Here is a 17,633-nt window from a genome sequence, read left to right as displayed (position 1 = left end):
GGGCTCCCTGGTCTGAGGCAACGCCAGGAGGAGTGTAGAGCGGTGGAGGGCGGGGCCGGGCTGGAACAATGCACACGGTCCCCCATCAGCCTGATGGAGGCGCGCAAGGGATAAAGGCGGCCGGTGATGACGGTTCGAGAGAGAGAGAGAGAGAGAATTACAGGCAGCTGCTGTGTGTTTATGTTTGTGTGTTTTTGGTTCAGTTTTATTTTAAAACTATTATTTATATTGTCAAGCCGGTTCTCGCCTCCTCCTTTCCATTAAACCCCCTTACAGTGCTTTTCGTTGTACTTTCCAGCCATCAAGGTGCGATTTCCAGAGGAGCCGGTAAGGAAGGTGGTTCATGCGGCACACTTGACCAAACCACCACAATCTGCACTTTTGGACTTCCTCGAATATGGTCGGTTGGTCACTGCACTGCTCTCTGATGGTTTCCTTGCGTATTTTGTCCTAAAATTCGACGCAAGCATCGCATTTGGAAGACTGCAGCAGCATCCATGATTCTGCGCACAGACAGTACCAATGATCTGTATATGAGCATTTTGTTACCAATGTTTACATTTCTTTTACTCCATAGACGCCATGTCAGAGATCCGAAGGCTGCTGCTGCTTGTCCAGTTCCATTGGCAATATCGGCTGTGACGGTAATTTTCTGTTCTTGCACAATTGAGCCAAGGTATTTTCATTCTTTCACTTGCTCTAATCTGGCGCCATCGAGGTATACCATATCATGAGCACTTTGGTGTTCTCTGCGTTGATGGTTAAGCCATACGGGTAAGCCTCCCTCTTGATATTGTGAAAAATTGTGGAAGCTTCCTCATTGTCATCTGTAAAGATCACACAATCGTCCGCAAACATCAAATCGGTGATGTTGCCCAACTTCGACTCTGCGGCGGTTGGCAAAATCTTTTCTCATTATAGCATCGACAACAATGTTGAAAAGCAGTGGTGACCCCAAGCAACCTTTAACGTCTCTTAACCTCTTTATTGAGGGAATGAACTACAATCTGATTGGTGGATTCCTCTTCAGGATCATGGGTAGTGCAGTTCTTCGCCAGGAATTCCACTATCAAACATGTTGAAATAATGCAGACTGATGACTTCAACAAAAGCTTATACCATGGATTAACAACCTGTGAGCTCAGGTTAGGATTGCCTTTATAAGTTATCGTTAGGAAATCAATTCCTCTATGGAAAACATTAATGGGATTTAAGGTTCAGACTATTGCACTCTATTGGCTTGTTAGTGTCCATCTGTTCACCTCTGCTGTTAAATACCAGAACTATAAAATTATATGGGCAAAAAGCATGTTTCCCTGATGAAGGACATTAAAAAATAACCATATATTCTGATCAAAGTCTCCCTACTCTCTTTAACTGAACTCACCTGAGCGGCTGTAGGACTCGTGGCAGGTGTGAGTGATTTCAGCTGCAAGATCCAGGTAGTGCTGTCGCTTCTCTGGAGGTCCATCATCAGCACCGATGCCGATCATCCCACCTGAGAAACACGCCAGATGCCCCATCTTATGATCCAGAATGCCACCCCTCCACTCTGCCACGTACGTCAATCCACCGGGAGACTTCTGGACCAGGTTAGTCTCGATGGCCTGAAAATGACAAACTACCATTGTAAATATACTACTATAATTAAAATAACATCAAAATGGAGAGTTGGTCATATGCGATTATTAAACCGCAAAAGGCTGCAATTAAAGGCAGATAAATATGGTATGTGCGCCTCAGAATAAATGGGTGACGCACTGTTCTGTGCATGAGCGGGGCTCGTGGGCTCATGTGCTTGTCAAGTTCAAGCATTTGCGCACTGTAAATCCAAACATTGGTAACCGCTACATGTTTTTATACAAATCTACAACCGTGGCAAGAACAGTTTCACCAGATGCAGAACATTGTGTCAAAATAAAAGCTCCAAGTGAATAGCAATGTATAACTTTTATGGAAAAACAATCTAATCCTCAAAATAGAGTTGTTTTTGCACACTTTGTACATTCACAAATATTTTTTAAATAAAAAATATATGAAGGTAAATATGGGTTTTGAGTAAGCTACTAGGTATCAGTATATATTAAATATAAATATAAACGTGCATATCAAGGACACAGAGTGGTGGTGGCGGCGTAGTGGGCTAAAGCACAGAACTGGTAATCAGAAGGTTGCTGGTTCGATCCCCACCATTGTGTCCTTGAGCAAGACACTTAACTCCAGGTTGCTCCGGGGGATTGTCCCTGTAATAAGTGCTCTGTAAATCACTAGGGATCGGAGACATAAGAAATTTTGCCATTCTTATTGTCCTTAACGAATCAATTAACGATTAAGCACCACCCCTCCAATGATTGGTGGAAAGTGGCAATCTATTCTGAAGAAATAACTTTATTTGTGCATGAAACTAACATATAAATCACAAAACTTTCATCATATTACAATAGATATTCCACCCATGCCCGATTTCTTTTATGGGCTCTTAAAAGGCTGAAATCAACATATGTTTTTCGGTCCTTTGTGCCCCCTCGATTAACAGTGCCTGCCCACTTTTTCAACTGTATTTATCCCATTATTATTTTCCATTGAGATATAATTCAATTCTTTACAAAAGAGTTCTCAGCCATGCACCAAAACAACCAGTTTCGAGGTGAATCACAACATTACAAATTGAGTTTTAAAGCAAAAAAATATTTGATTTCAAAATGGGACAAAAAGACAAAAGGCGCATGACTGTGTACTTAACGTCTTTAATGAGGGAATTAACTACAATCCCATAAAGCATGCGGATGATGTAATCAAATTAAAAACCAATAAAAAAATATAATACTGTTGATTTAAGGTTGTTGATTATAGGTATAGACATAATATATTTAAAGTTCATATCTAAATATTTAGATACATACAAATATATAAGTAATAAGTAGTTTGAGAGTCTAGGGAGAGCGATTCAATTGCAAAATTCACAGTGCGTTATGGGAGTGTGCGGTCGCTGCAGAGCTCTTCTGGTGCACTTTGTTAGCTGCGATTCTCTGATTGGTGGATTTCTCTTCAGGATCATGGGTTGTGTAGTTCTTCAGCAGAAATGTAACTATTAAACCTGATGAAGCAATGCTTGATTTCAATAAACCTGAAATCAATGCACATATAAAACGGGAACAATATGCACATGCATGAAATGTTTTTTGTATAGTATAAGACATTGACAATCTGATAGGGCTGGGTATCGAGTTCGATCAATTTTAGGCACCGACTGGATAGCCTCTAAACAATCAAGTATCAAAAAATGTCTTGTTGTTCGGTACCAAATTTTGATACCTAAGTGGTTAATCTCGTCAACGTCAGTGATAAGCATGTAGCATGCTTGATGTGGATTGGCTGTGTTTAGGCATCAAGGAAAAACACTAGTTTACGCCGGTTATGCCCAGAGAAGCGGCTCACATGTGAGGCTGTATTGTGTATGCGTCTCAAACCCCATACATGTGAAAGATGTGGAAAAGATCAAAAGTGTGGCTACATTTCACCAGGCTCGATGCCAACAGCGCACGATGCAATATTTGCAACAAGATAATTGCTGCCAAGACCGGCAACACAACAAATCTGATGAAGCACTTGACAGTGCACGGAATAAACTTAAGAGTGGAAAGTTGCTCCGTCTTCGACTGCAAGAAGACCGAGACCAAGACTTGTAGTGGTACGTGCTTGTGTACGGTGACATAGTCCTATAAACTAGGACCTACGTAACGCTACATTTTGTTTGGATGTATGGCTATATTTTGGATGGTATAGCTAGCTAAATCGGTGCTAAAAATGCTTTAAGGTTGACAGTACCTGATCAAGTTTAACTCACATTAAACTAGTTATCTTGTTAAACCGTACTTGTCCTTAGGGTTGGGTGAATTAACAGTTTAGCTTTCTTGTTTTTTTATTCCTCTTCACATTAATGTTATACTATTTGAACTTTATTAAAACTATTTGCACTGATTTGTTTGTGTTGGTTACAATTTGTTCCTTTGTGCTTTTATGTTGTTGGAGCTGCAGTGGCTCAGGAGATATCGTATCGGTATCGATATCGAACATTTTTGAACAATACCCAGCCCTACAGTCTGAGCTGTCCACTGAAGACAAGCCTCATTGACATTCTATTGGGATTGTACATGTGAAGGTGCATAAATCTGCCAGAGATAAACAGGGGAACATCTCAGTATTATAGTGTCTGCTATTGATCTGTATCTTCTCTCGGTTTCTTTTTTTGCATCTTTAGAGCAGCACACGAATCATTGACTTTTGTGTAGCTCCCCATTTCCGTTTTCACAACGTTCTGTTACCCGAATGAAACTTGACAAAGATTTTCTCTGCTAAACATCTGCTAAATGAGTAAATGTAGATCATTGAAGCAAGTACATCTGAAGCTCATTTAATACAGGTAATGTAGACATGTTTAATTACCAAGTAATCAGGGCACAAATCCTCTCAGATTAAATCTTGATCATCAAGAACATCTTAAATATATGTTACGCTCTAACCTTGGGCGGATAAAACTGCGTTTTCCTGTTAAATGTAATTAATATTTTGGCAGCCCTCGTTCATCAAAGGGCAACATTATCTAATGAATGGCTAATATGCTAATTCAATTAAATGGCTATAAGTGAAAACGAGTTTGCTCTCTCGTATCGTTGTTATAGCCTTTCATATCAGTATTAACATGAGCCTGAGGTGAATCTAATCTTAAACTAATCGTATCAACCCCGAATTAATGATGGCAATATATTTCATATTTTGATACCTCCATAGCGCTGTAGTACATTCTCTTTGCCTCCTCATCGGTCTTGTCTGACATCAGGTATGATTTGATCAGGTACTCATAGAAACTGTCCCCGAGACCACCGATAGACACGTGATCTGAGAAAATGAAGGAGAGAAGACGTTTAAAACAAAACCCACAATCATAGACAGACATAGACGATATGGGTGAATCTCACAATGTCATGTCCAGGACATTTCACCCCAAAAATAAAAAGTAGCCATATTACATTTTTTGGTAAAGACAAGTTATTTTAATGACAATTATAGACTCAGTCATTTAAAATTGTAGTTCTGTGGCTTTTAGTCCATGTCTGTTGGATCTTAGGTCATCTCTAAATGAGAGTGCTGCTAAAATTTGTAAGGGATTATCTAGAGTCAGCCAATCATTATCGCAATGAACCCCGATAGGTCAGGACCCCGATTCAGATTTTAGTTGAAAATATATTATTAAGTAAGAAGAAAGCGACTGCAGAGTCTGCATCGGAGTTCTGTTGGTTTAAATCATGAAAATTATCACCTGCCTGCTCATGTCAATTATTACACAACTACTTCCAAATAGATAAGTAAATTTACATGAAACATTGTTTTAAATTGAAATGGCATATTTGAATGAAAGTTACATTTATATAGCAGTTTTCTGACACTACACTCAAAGCACTTTACACAGTGAACAGGGGACTCTCCTCAGCCTCCACCAGTGTGCAGCATCAACCTGAATGATGCGACAGCAGCCATAGTGCACCAGTATGCCCACCACACACTGGTGGAGAGTAGAGTTATAGAGCCAATTAATGGATGGGGATTATTAGGAGGCCATGATTGAGGAGGGCCAATGGGGAGAATTTAGCCAGGACATCAGGGTTACACCCCTACTCTTTACAAGAAGTGTCCTGGGATTTTTAATGACCACAGAGATTCAGGACCTCAGTTTAATATCTCATCTGAAGGACGGTGCCTTTTTACATTATAGTCTCCCCGTCACTATACTGGGAATTAGGACCCACACAGACCAGACCATAGGATGAGCACCCCCTACTCACCTCCCTAATACCTCTTCCATCAGCAAACTTAGTTTTCCCCAGGAGGTCTCCCATCCAGGTACTGACCAGGCTCAACCCTGCTTAGCTTCAGTGGGCAACCAATCTTGAGCTACAGGGTGATATGGCTGCTTATTTGAAAGAAGGCTTATTTAACATCCATGGTCAGCATCAGAGTTCTGTTGGTTTTATAGAGTGCAAATGACCACAACCCGACTGCTCATTATCCAGCTTATTATCTCAAACGAGCGGGCCGTAACATAAATTGGGGGCTCGTCCGGGATATCACATGGAGCTGTGTTGGCGAGTATGTGTTTGAGTGTTCACCTTTTACTTTTAGTGTTTCCAGCTGGGACATTTTTTCAAATCTTTCCATCGGGGCACTGTTTGTTTTTTTTTTTTGTTTATTATTTGGATTTTTTTATATTTGAAGGTTATCCTGGGTGGAGGTTTAAATTTCTGTTGGGGGTACGCTTTTGGACTTTTGGTCTCAAAAGACTGATTAAAGTTCAGTGTTTAATGCCACTCTGAGCCTTATACACCTTTGAAGACTAGAAAGGGTTTAAATAATTTTTGTATTTGTTTAGTTAGGAATTGGAGTATTCTCATTATTAGTTATGGTGACACTCACAAATGAAGTTAAATGAAACACAATGAAAGTTAAAGGTTTTTAACTTTCATTATTTGTAAAAAGTTAAGTTAGTAAACAGGGAAATAGCCTTGTTTAGAGTTATACTGAGTTTTGTGGCAACCTTGATTGTGTTCGAGGGATTCCTTAGTGACTTGTGTTAGGTCTCTGTGATATTGTAATTAGGTAGGATTCGTAATAGGTGTGCACTGTGGGTTAGTTTGATGCTTTGGATTATGGGATTTGTAGTCGTCACCATAGGGATTTGTAGTGGTGTCACACATGTATCAGCTTAGTTGCTGTGTATCGTGTTAAGCTTTGGTCACTTTTTGGATTAAAAAAAATTCTTCAATAGTTGAAAATGTTTTTGAGTGCCCTTCTGAAGATTTATTGGATAGGTGTACAAAGGAACAACTTTCGCAAATCGCTGAATGCTTTAATATAGAGATTCCCATCCAGGATACTTAAAGGAACACTAGTGGGAGATTGAAAAAGCGTACTTGCTGAGAGAGGAGTTTTAATGGTAAGAACTGAGCCAATTGTTCCTGATGAGTTTTTGGCATCTTTGTTAGTGAAACAAAGCTTAGAGAGATGACTGTGTACGAGAAACAGTTACACTCAGAAGAGGAAAAACTGAGCGTGAGGTTCACGCTATGGAAGAGCAAGAATTGGCAGTGAAAAATTGGAGCTTGAGGTAGAAAGGGAATGAGAGGAGAGAGAATTTCAGTTAAAGAGATTAGAATTGGAGTTGGCATCGAAAGCAGTTGCAGTTCCTAGATCTGATGTACCTCACTCTGCTTCATCTCATTCATTTTTAGCAGCTGATCTTGTGTTTGATGTTCACAAGGATTTGAGACTTGTTCCGCCATTCTCTGAAAAAGAGGTGGAGAAATATTTTTCTCACTTTGAGTGTGTTGCTCTTTCTTTGAAATGGCCGAAGGAGGTTTGGACGTTATTGTTGCAGTGTGCTTCAATGGGAAAAGCCAGAGAAGTATATTCTGCACTTCCTCGATTCCCTCAAATCTGCTGTTTTGCATGCATATTAACTTGTCCATGAGGCCTACTGTCAGAGATTTCGGTCTCATAAAAATCCTGAGAGCCACACGTATATTGAGTTTGCAAGAGAGAAAGAAAGTTTGTTTGATTGTTGATGTACCTCAATGAAAGTGACAAATAAAGAGCAGCTTAGAGAGTTAATACTTTTGGAGGAATTTAAGAACTGTATTCCTACTGCTGTAGCTACGTATTTGAATGAGCACAACGTGAATAAACTTACAGAAGAAGCTGTACAATTTACAAATTTAGTGAACAAATTCAGATCTCAACGATTTCTGGTAGAAAGTTTGTCAATGATATAATAGTCTGTAACAAGGTTAGAATGGGAAAGGAGGAGGCGGCACTGCCCTTCTGACCTCTCTAGAGCTGGGGAGGGTGACAAGGGGAGGGAAAAAAACAGGAGAAGGAAAGGGCAAGGCAGAGCTACAGTGAGAGAGAGAGGAGAGAGAGAAAAAACGAAAAACATTTGCTCGCCGGTTCCCAGACACGTCGTCGCCTGGTCCTCGACCACTCCTCCACCCTCTGGTGGACGACAGCCGCTCCTCCCGGGTGGACCAGAGCAAGTCCTCTGACTCCTGGTGGATGGAACGTCCCTCTGCATTTTGGCGGCCAGTAGGGAGCCCCTCCATCCCTGGCAGCAGCTCCACCACTCTAGGTGGCCGGCAGCGAGCCCCTTCTCCCCTTGCTGATGGCAGCTGTTGCTCTGCATCCAGGTGGCCGGTAACAACTCCTCCATCCCCTGGCGGATGGCTGCAGCTGCTCCTTTGGGAAGATGGCAGTGGCGAGGACTCCACGATAGCGCATCCCTCCTCCTCCAGGTTAGAATGGGAAAGGAGGTGGCGGGAACCGACTGAACGGTCAAAATAATTTTAATGAGACAAAAAAACACACAACACAAATGCACACATGGCAGTTGCGTGTGGCTCTATCTCTCTCGAACTGCCGCATCCTGCTGCATCCCTCTCCTCGGCTCATTAGCCCGATTGGGGACCGGGTGTTCATAAGACTTATGATAGGGTCATGAGGATGTTTTACTGGCCTAAGCTTAAGTGAGATGTGTCTAACTATGTGAGATTGTGTAATACATTTCAGATCACTGGTAACCCTAAACAGAAGTTGCCAGTGGCTCCATTAAAACTGATTGCTGCAGTCTCCAACCCTTTTGACCATTTAAACATTAACTGTGCTGGTCCTATATCTAGGTCAAAGGCTGGACATTGTTATTTTCTGACTATTATGTTCCAAACAACCCTTTATCCTGCAGCTTATCATTTGAGGTCTATTACTACAAAGTCTATATTAAAAACCCTTACAAACTTCATGTCTGTCTTCGGTATTCCAAAGATTGGTCAATCTGATCAAGGTTCTAATTTTATGTCTAGACAGTTTTCAAAAGCTCTGCATCAGCTTAAGGTCAAAGACAATATATCCAGTGCCTATCATCCACAGAGTCAAGGAGCTCTTGAAAGATACCATCAAACCTAAAAGTCTCTTTTGAGATCATATTGAGTGGAGCTTGACTGTGACTGGGAGGATGGCTTACCTTGAATGTTGTTGGCCATACGTGAGGTGGTCCAAGAGAGTAAAGGGTTTAGCCCTAATGAACTCTTGTTTGGCCACACGGTTAGAGGACTGTGATCCTACACACCCGGTCCCGCCCTCCGCCCTGCCACAAGGACCTACCACTGTTTTAGCTGATGAGTGGAGTATTTCTAAGCTTCCTGAGAATGTCTTTGACTACGTGAATAGGTTTTGGTATCGCCTTTATGAAACAAGAGCTATTTGTCTCAAAAGAAATTAGGTGCTTCTCAAAGAAAAATGGAACAGATTTTCGATAGGAAGGCTAAGTTTTGAAATTTTCAGGCAGGTGATCAAGTTTTCAGGACCCTACCCTATTGTTAATACAACTTTCAGATAATAATTATTTATTAGTACTCTGACCGTCGGAAGAAGATAAATGGTCTGCACTTATATAGCGCCTTTTTAAGCCTTAACGGTATTCAAAGTGCTTTACAATGTGAATCATTCACCCATTCACACACACATTCATACACCAATGGCGGCAGAGCTGCATGTAAGGTGCTAGCCTGACATTGGGAGCAACTTGGGGTTCAGTGTCTTGCCTCGTGTGGGCCGAGATTTGAACCACCAACCCTGCAATTAGTGGCCGACCCGCTCTACCAACTGAGCCAAAGCTGCCCTATCAGTTGGTACCAGAGCGAAGCGACATTATTGAGCAGGTGAAATTATTTCCTTCTCTTTTCTCCAACATACCTAAACATACCTCTGTCATTGAACATGACATTGATGTAGGTGGAGCACCTTGTTTTAAACAGCATGCATACAGGGTAAATCCTGTTATACGAAAGTTGCTTAAGAAGGAGGTGGATTATATACTTGCTAATGGCTTCGCAGAACCTAGTTTTAGCTCTTGGTGTTCACCTTGCATCTTGGTGAAGTCTGATGTTTCTTATCGGTTTTGAACCGATTATAGAAAACTCAATTCTGTGACTAAACCTGACTGTCATCCTTTACCAAGAATTGATGATTGTATTGATCATGTCAATATAATCATGCTCTATTTGTTAGTAAGTTTGACCTGTTGAAGGGATATTGGCAGGTACCTTTACCTGCTCGAGCAAAGGAATTGTCTGCTTTTGTCACTCCTAACACCATTTTGCAGTATACGGTGATGCCTTTTGGAGTTCGACATGCCCCTGCCACCTTTCAATGATTGGTAAAGACAATGCTTATTTAGACAATGATTTTCTGTACAGCTCTTCCTGGTCTGAACATCTTGAGCAAACGAAAGAACTCTTTTCATGTCTGGCTGAAGCTAATTTAACTATTACTTTGGCCAAATGTGAATTTGGGAAGGCTACGGTTACCTATTTAGGTAAGTTGGTTGGGCGTGGAGTTGTGAGCCCTATTAGTGCTAAAGTAGAGGCCATTTGTAATTTTACCACACCTATTACCTGTCGTGAATTCCATAGATTTTTGGGAATGGTGGGGTATTACTGTGGTTTTGTCAAAATTCTGTTTCACCTTTGACCGATTTATTAAGTCCAAAGATACAATTTTGTTGGTCAGAAAGGTGTCAACAGGCTTTTGAAAGTGCCAAAGCATTGCAAGTACTTGTTAATGCTACGGTACTTGCTGGTCCTAATTTTGAGAAGCCCTTTTGTCTTGCTGTTGATGCTAGTGCTTGTGGTATTGGTGCTGTCCTTCTACAAAATGGGTCGGATGGTATTGAACATCCTGTTATTTATTTTGCAAAGAAGATCAATCGTCATCAACAAGTCTACTCTACCATTAAGAAGGAGGCCATTGGCCTTGTCTTAGCAGTTCAATATTTTGAAGTATATTTGGGTTCTTCATCTTTTCCAATTCCTGTGTTTTTAGATTGGATGCACAACCAGAACCAAAGGATTATGAGGTGGAGTATTATTTTACAAACGTATCCTCTAAAAATAACACATGTGCAAGGAGAAGATAATCTAATTGCTGATGCTCTTTCCAGGGTATAAAGGGGTGTTATGCATTTCTCTGCCTCTCTATTTTAAGTAACCTAGAGCCCAGGATATTCAGACCAAGAGTAGAGTGGAGAGGAGACGATGATGTATTGGAGTTTTGTATTCTGTCTCTATTCCCTTTCCTTTCTTTAGGTTCCCTGGGGAACCTTTTTGGGGAAGGAGGTGTTACGGCCCTGGACGTCCTCTTCCCATGGCTGCAGAGTGAGGGAGCTCTGGTTGGCGTAATTGTTTCATTGATTGCATTGGGGGTGTGGAGTATAAAATAGTAGTTCACCCTAGAATTGGGGCTCATTGGCACGCTCGCTCATGGGCTCGTGGACTCGTTGGCTCACTTGCTCTGGTTTCACCTCTTCAAAGGAGTCATCGATACAACTCTGGCTTGATTCTCACCAGCAGCTTCCATCCCATGTGATTTTTGCCTTTGTTTAACCCCTAGACATTTTGGTTATATGTTTGTTTATAACACCCTTGAGTTTGACTCCCCTATATGTTGCCGTCCCAAACGAGCCGGCCGTAATAGCGGTCAATATTTAAAAATATCAGACCTCTGGATGCTGCGATTGACCAATCAGTACTGAGTCTTCATAGCCCGAAAATAGGCATATAATATGACCTTTGCATGTACTTGACAGGATGCATAAGATTCACCCTGTTCTCTTTGAACCAGGATTGGAATTGAATAGCTTCTATTTATATGCACATGTCATTGTGTATGAGTCACGGATGATCTGGGGACTATTATCAGAATCATGAAACATAATGACAGAAATGTTTCGATCTGCCCCTCGCTTGATTGTCATGCAAATCAGAATGAGTTAGGTGTGACACGGTCTCACACACACACACATTATCTCTCACACCCATTAGACATCGCCATGCAACACCAATTAGCTCTGCAATTGCAGATTACATTCAACCCTTTAAAGAAAAAAAGTTTCCCTGTTGTTCAGGTGATTCTGAAAGATTGAATTTCCAGAAGGTAATGGGATTTATTATAATTTTAATAACTCTTGGCTCAGGTCTCGAGTCCCAGACATGCGAGCTGCACTGGCTCAATTGATGTCATGGATGCCAGAATAATTGTATTGTGAAACTTAGAGATGGTGTATGCGAGAGCCGGCCTTTCAAGACACAGAGAACAAGGCCGTGATAAACCAGGAGAAAGAAATAAAAGCAGAAAAACAAACAAACTAAACAAATGCATGCAGCACTTTCCATTAACATGGTCGAAAATAGGGCCTGAGACTAGTAAAAAATGTCAACAAGTGGTCCATTAAAAGAGAAAAAACAATTGCAATTAAACTAGCAGTGAAATTATTTGCTGGGGAGAAATTGTTCAAGCCTAACGATCCTACAAACAGAATCATTGGTTTCATTTTTAAGAATGGTTGTTGGGTTTCAGAATGATTAAGTATTGCATATAGTAATATAGACAAGCCTTTAAATCTGATTTAGCAACAGCCCGTTTTGTCTATGTAAAATCCAATAAAATGATTTGGGTAAAAACATTAACAGAGCTTACTTACGTTGTACCCAGTTCCCACTGACAGGACTCAAGAAGTTTGGATACAGACCATGAGGCTTCTCGATTTTACTCAACAGCTTTCGAATGTTTGTAACCTAAGGACAAACAAAATCAAAGTTAATTTCAGGCTTGTGTCCGGCCCGCTCTACATATGGATCATTCTACTAAACATGTGCCATCTGTTTTCTTATATATACTGTATATCCTGTCTGTCCATCTATCTATTTATCATCTGACTGTCTGTCTGTCTATCTTCCTAACTACCTACTTTCCATCTTTCCATCCATCTATCTATCTATCCATCTATCTATCTATCTATCTATCTATCTATCTATCTATCTATCTATCTATCTATCTGTCTATCTTCCTACCTACCTGTCTGTCTGTCTGTCTATCTATCTTCCTAACTACCTACTATACATCTTTCCATCCATCCATCTATCTATCTATCCATCCATCTATCGGTCTGTCTGTCTGTCTGTCTGCCTGTCTATTTTCCTACCTACCCGTCTGTCTGTCTGTCTGCCTGTCTATCTTCCTACCTACCCGTCTGTCTGTCTGTCTGTCTATCTATCTATCTTCCTAACTACCTACTTTCCATCTTTCCATCCATCTATCTATCTGTCTGTCTGTCTGTCTGTCTATCTTCCTACCTACCCGTCTGTCTGTCTGTCTATCTATCTTCCTAACTACCTACTTTCCATCTTTCCATCCATCTATCTATCTGTCTGTCTGTCTATCTTCCTACATATCTGTCTGTCTGTCTGTCTATCTGTCTGTCCATATATCCATCTTCCTACCTACCTACCTACTTACCCGTCTGTCCGTCCGTCTGTCTGTCTGTCTGTCTGTCTATCTATCTATCTATCTGTCTGTCTATCTTCCTACCTACCCGTATGTCTGTCTGTCTATCTTCCTACCTACCCGTCTGTCTGTCTATCTATCTATCTATCTTCCTAACTACCTACTTTACATCTTTCCATCCATCTATTCATCTATCCGTCTGTCTGTCTATCTTCCTACCTACCCGTCTGTCTGTCTGTCTATCTATCTATCCTATCTTCCTACTTTCCATCTTTCCATCCATCTATCTATCTGTCTATCTTCCTACCTACCCGTCTGTCTGTCTGTCTATCTGTCTGTCCATATATCCATCTTCCTACCTACCTACCTACTGTACCTGTCTGTCTATCTGTCCTACCTACCCGTCTGTCTGTCTGCCTGTCTAGCTTCCTACCTACCCGTATGTCTGTCTGTCTATCTTCCTACCTATCCATCTGTCTGTCTGTCTGTCTATCTTCCTACCTACCGTCTGTCTGTCTGTCTGTCTATCCATCTTCCTACCTACATACCTACCTACCTCTGTCTGTCTGTCTGTTTGTATATCTATCTATCTATATTCCTATCTATCTATCTGTCTATCTGTCTATCTATCTATCTATCTATCTGTCTGTCTGTCTGTCTGTCTGTCTGTCTATCCATATTCCTACCTTCCTACCTACCTGTCTGTCTGTCTATCTATCTATCTGTCTGTCTGTCTGTCCATATTCCTACCTACCTACCTACTTAACCGTCCGTCCGTCTGTCTGTCTATCTACCTTTCCACTCGCTCGCTCGCCTGCCCGTCCGTCCATCTAGCTGTATATCTAGATAGCTGTTTGGCATACTGTAATGTCAGTACAGCCATCAAACATTTAAAACTAGTTTACACTTTCAGACTGTCAAGTCTCTGTCAAGTCAACATCAAGGTTTGTATTGACAAGTTTTATCTGTCTAGTTTGTCTGAATGAATGTTGAAAATCTGCTAAAATGTACTTCAAAATTCCTCTTATCCAATGGAAGGCCATTTCATACACATCTTCTCAGTATGTAATGATTAGTAAATAAATGTGTCATGCCTTCTCAGTGAACATGGGATTTCCGGAGAGTTCTGAGAGGTGAACGAACTCCAGGTGCAGCGTTCCAAACTCTGCCAGGATGCTGCTCCCGGCTGATGCCCACCCCCAACTCCAGCTGGTGCCACTGCAACAGAGAGCACACCGCGCACAGTGAGTACCGCCACCCAAGCCACACCGCTGCCATGGCAACCACAGCAGTGACAAGACGTAACAGTGCGGCTGGTGGGAGCCATGGCAACAAAACACCAAACCATAGAAAAGGGTGCTGATCTTTTAGTTAATCACTGTAAAAAGAAAAGGACATTAGAAAGATAAGTAACTGTTTAATAAGTAACTGATTTTATATATATATTATATAAAAGATTACATTTTGAAAACTATTAAAAGTTATTTTAAAAAGTGTGGTGGATATTTTGTGGTGCTAAATGACAAAATGAAAATCTATTTTTGATAGATAATTGTTAATTGTAACTAAGTAAATAAACAGGCATTAGACAAAAAACTGAACAATAAAATGACTATTTTTCAGTGTATTTGCCTGTATGGAGAAAAGTAAATATTTTATGAACACTTTTTATTTTATGAGCATATTTGGAACATTTCAAACGTTTGATTTAATTTAATTAAAATTTCAGGCGTTGTTCAAGAGAGATTGATTCTGCTTGTGTTTATGCTGCAGGTCTCACTGAACAGAAAGAGAGAGAGATAGATAGGGCGAGAGAGAGTGTGAGAGAGAGAGAGACCGTGAGAGAGAGAGGGAGGGCGAGAGAGAGAGAGTGAGAGAGAGTGAGCGAGTGAGAGGCAGAGAGAGAGTGAGAGAGAGCGCGAGCGAGCGAGCGAGAGAGAGAGGGAGGGTGAGAGAGAGAGAGGCAAAGTGAGAGTGAGAGAGAGCGAGCGAGTGAGAGAGAGAGAGTGAAAGAGCGAGCGAGAGTGAGAGAGAATTGAATTGAGTGAGAGCGAGTGAGTAAGCGAGTGAGAGAGAGAGAACGAGTGAGAGAGAGACAGTCTAAGATGCGGGATGAACTCTGAAATGAACAGCTCCAGGTTTTCGCTGTTTGCTCCAGTCCTCCCTGCAGGATTAATTCGGTGAAACAGCAGAACTAATTCACACGATTATTTGTTTCTGGTTCTCATTGTGCGAGCGAGTCATGCTTCAATGCACTTCTGAGGGAGCAATCAATAGTGCTGCTGTCTGGGGAAGAATAGGGAAAGAATATTTTTATAGGAAAAATCAACTGAAACCACTAACAATCAACAAACTGAAAGCTAAAAGAAATGACTTGACACCGATTTAATACTCTTTGTTGATATAAAACAACAGACTATACAAATAACTTTGAGTAGACGCTAATAATATATATATATATTTTTTTTACTTTTTAATGTAAACATGCTTACATACTCGATTACATATTTAAACAGTTTATGCATCTTTGTTCAATGTGAAGTGAGCGTCTTTCCTGAAAATAACAACAATGCAGCAAATTAATGTCTATATTTATAATGTCTTAATATATATCCAATGCATAACTTGTGATAATATACAACATTGGACTATAGAGATCAGCCAATGCATGGAGGAACGATGCCATCTACTGGTCATTACTGTTATTTCATGCAGTTATTTTATTACAGAAGATCGCCCAAATGTGTGAGACATTTTGATATTTTGACAATTTTTAAAAAAAAAGTTATTTTTTTATAGAAGGGAATACAAAACAAAATTGACTTATTTACACTATTATGACAAGTTAGTAATTTAGATGTAAATACGGTTAAGATTAACTTAAAATCTCCATCCGAAAATGCATAACTTTAGTTTTTTCATTTAACAATGTTATAATTATTAAATTCCTTAAAATGCGGGGTGGTTACTCATTTAATATTTTGGGTCAAATTTTACCCGCACAGTAAGTGTGACGGGCACAGTCAGCTTCGTGCTCTCTCTCTCTCCGGCGGTGTGGACCGCCCTTTACCTCCCTCCAGCCTCCATGGCTGATAGAGATAATCTTCCTCTCCTGGCCTCGCTCTGCAATGTCATCGCTTGGCCACGCCCCCATCACCACATAAACCCATCAACCAACTCAGGCTTGGGAGCCATCCGGCCTGCCCCCCCCCCCCCCAATTTATGGAGAGGAACTGTCGAGTGTCGATGTTTTGGCCAACCTGTTGCAGGATGGCTTTTGGGGTCATAGTTTCCGGGGGAATAGGAACAGGTCGAGGGGAAGAAGAGAGGGAGGGAGGAGAGAGAGAAAGAAAGTGGACAGAGAGAGAGAGAGAGAGAGAAGAGTACAAATACACCGCCAAACGGTCCTCAGCCAGCCGGACTGCCTCCATCAGCTATGCTGGGCGATGGCACTGGACCCACTCAGCCGTCCCTTTTGGTGGCCTGCTGAAGAACTACTCCAGTACCACCAGATCAAATATCTCCTCGCAGTTGCGCTCTTCAGCCGGCAGCACCCTTCGGCAGGTGGATGCTGGTGAGGGCATTGAATAGTTCAGCCAGAGGCGAGGACGCCATGACAGCGGTTTCTTCCTCCAAATCATGGATTTCAGCACCGCTGTCTTTCTTGAAGGAGGAAGCGGGAGCCGGGTAAACAATCCAACGGAAGTAACTTTGAATCACTTTTCAGCGTAACTATTAATTCAATTAATTTGAGGACAATAAATAAACACATGCTTTTCAGCAGTGCGACCGGCACAGTCTGCTTCGAGCCTTTCTCCTTCCGTCTCCGGAGGTCTGGACTGCCCTTTACATCCCTCCAGCTCTTCATGGACACCCAACAGGTGTGCATCCTTACCGCTCTTCCTCTCCCGGCCTTGCTCTGCACAGACATCACTCTTATGATGCATGATGATGAATGGTCATGATGATGCATGATGATGCATGATGATGCATGGTCAATATTATGCATGATGATGCATGATGATGCATGGTCATGATGATGCATGAATATGCATGGTCAATATTATGCATGATGATGCATGATGATGCATGGTCATGATGATGCATGGTCAATATTATGCATGATGATGCATGATGATTCATGGTCATGATGATGCATGAATATGCATGATGATGCATGGTCAATATTATGCATGATGATGCATGATGATGCATGGTCATGATGATGCATGAATATGCATGATGAT

The 17,633-nt window shown here is 41.2% G+C and overlaps 1 protein-coding gene across 1 annotated transcript in view; it reads right to left on the bottom strand.

The window, feature by feature from the left end:
• Positions 1 to 17,633, bottom strand: part of LOC127658377 (mannosyl-oligosaccharide 1,2-alpha-mannosidase IA-like) — a 280,871-nt gene that overhangs the window by 10,936 nt on the left and 252,302 nt on the right. Inside the window, exons 6-9 of the mRNA XM_052147649.1 lie at positions 14,481 to 14,604; positions 12,584 to 12,677; positions 4,784 to 4,899; positions 1,388 to 1,607 (exon numbers count right to left, since the gene is read on the bottom strand). Coding sequence (XP_052003609.1) covers positions 1,388 to 1,607; positions 4,784 to 4,899; positions 12,584 to 12,677; positions 14,481 to 14,604 — 554 coding nt within the window. The remainder of the gene's footprint in view (positions 1 to 1,387; positions 1,608 to 4,783; positions 4,900 to 12,583; positions 12,678 to 14,480; positions 14,605 to 17,633) is intronic.

This window comes from Xyrauchen texanus, chromosome 17 (assembly GCF_025860055.1).
Source record: "Xyrauchen texanus isolate HMW12.3.18 chromosome 17, RBS_HiC_50CHRs, whole genome shotgun sequence".
Classification (NCBI taxonomy): domain Eukaryota; kingdom Metazoa; phylum Chordata; class Actinopteri; order Cypriniformes; family Catostomidae; genus Xyrauchen; species Xyrauchen texanus.
The sequence above is the reverse complement of the archived record's forward strand: the minus strand, read 5'-3'. Positions and strand labels throughout refer to the sequence as shown.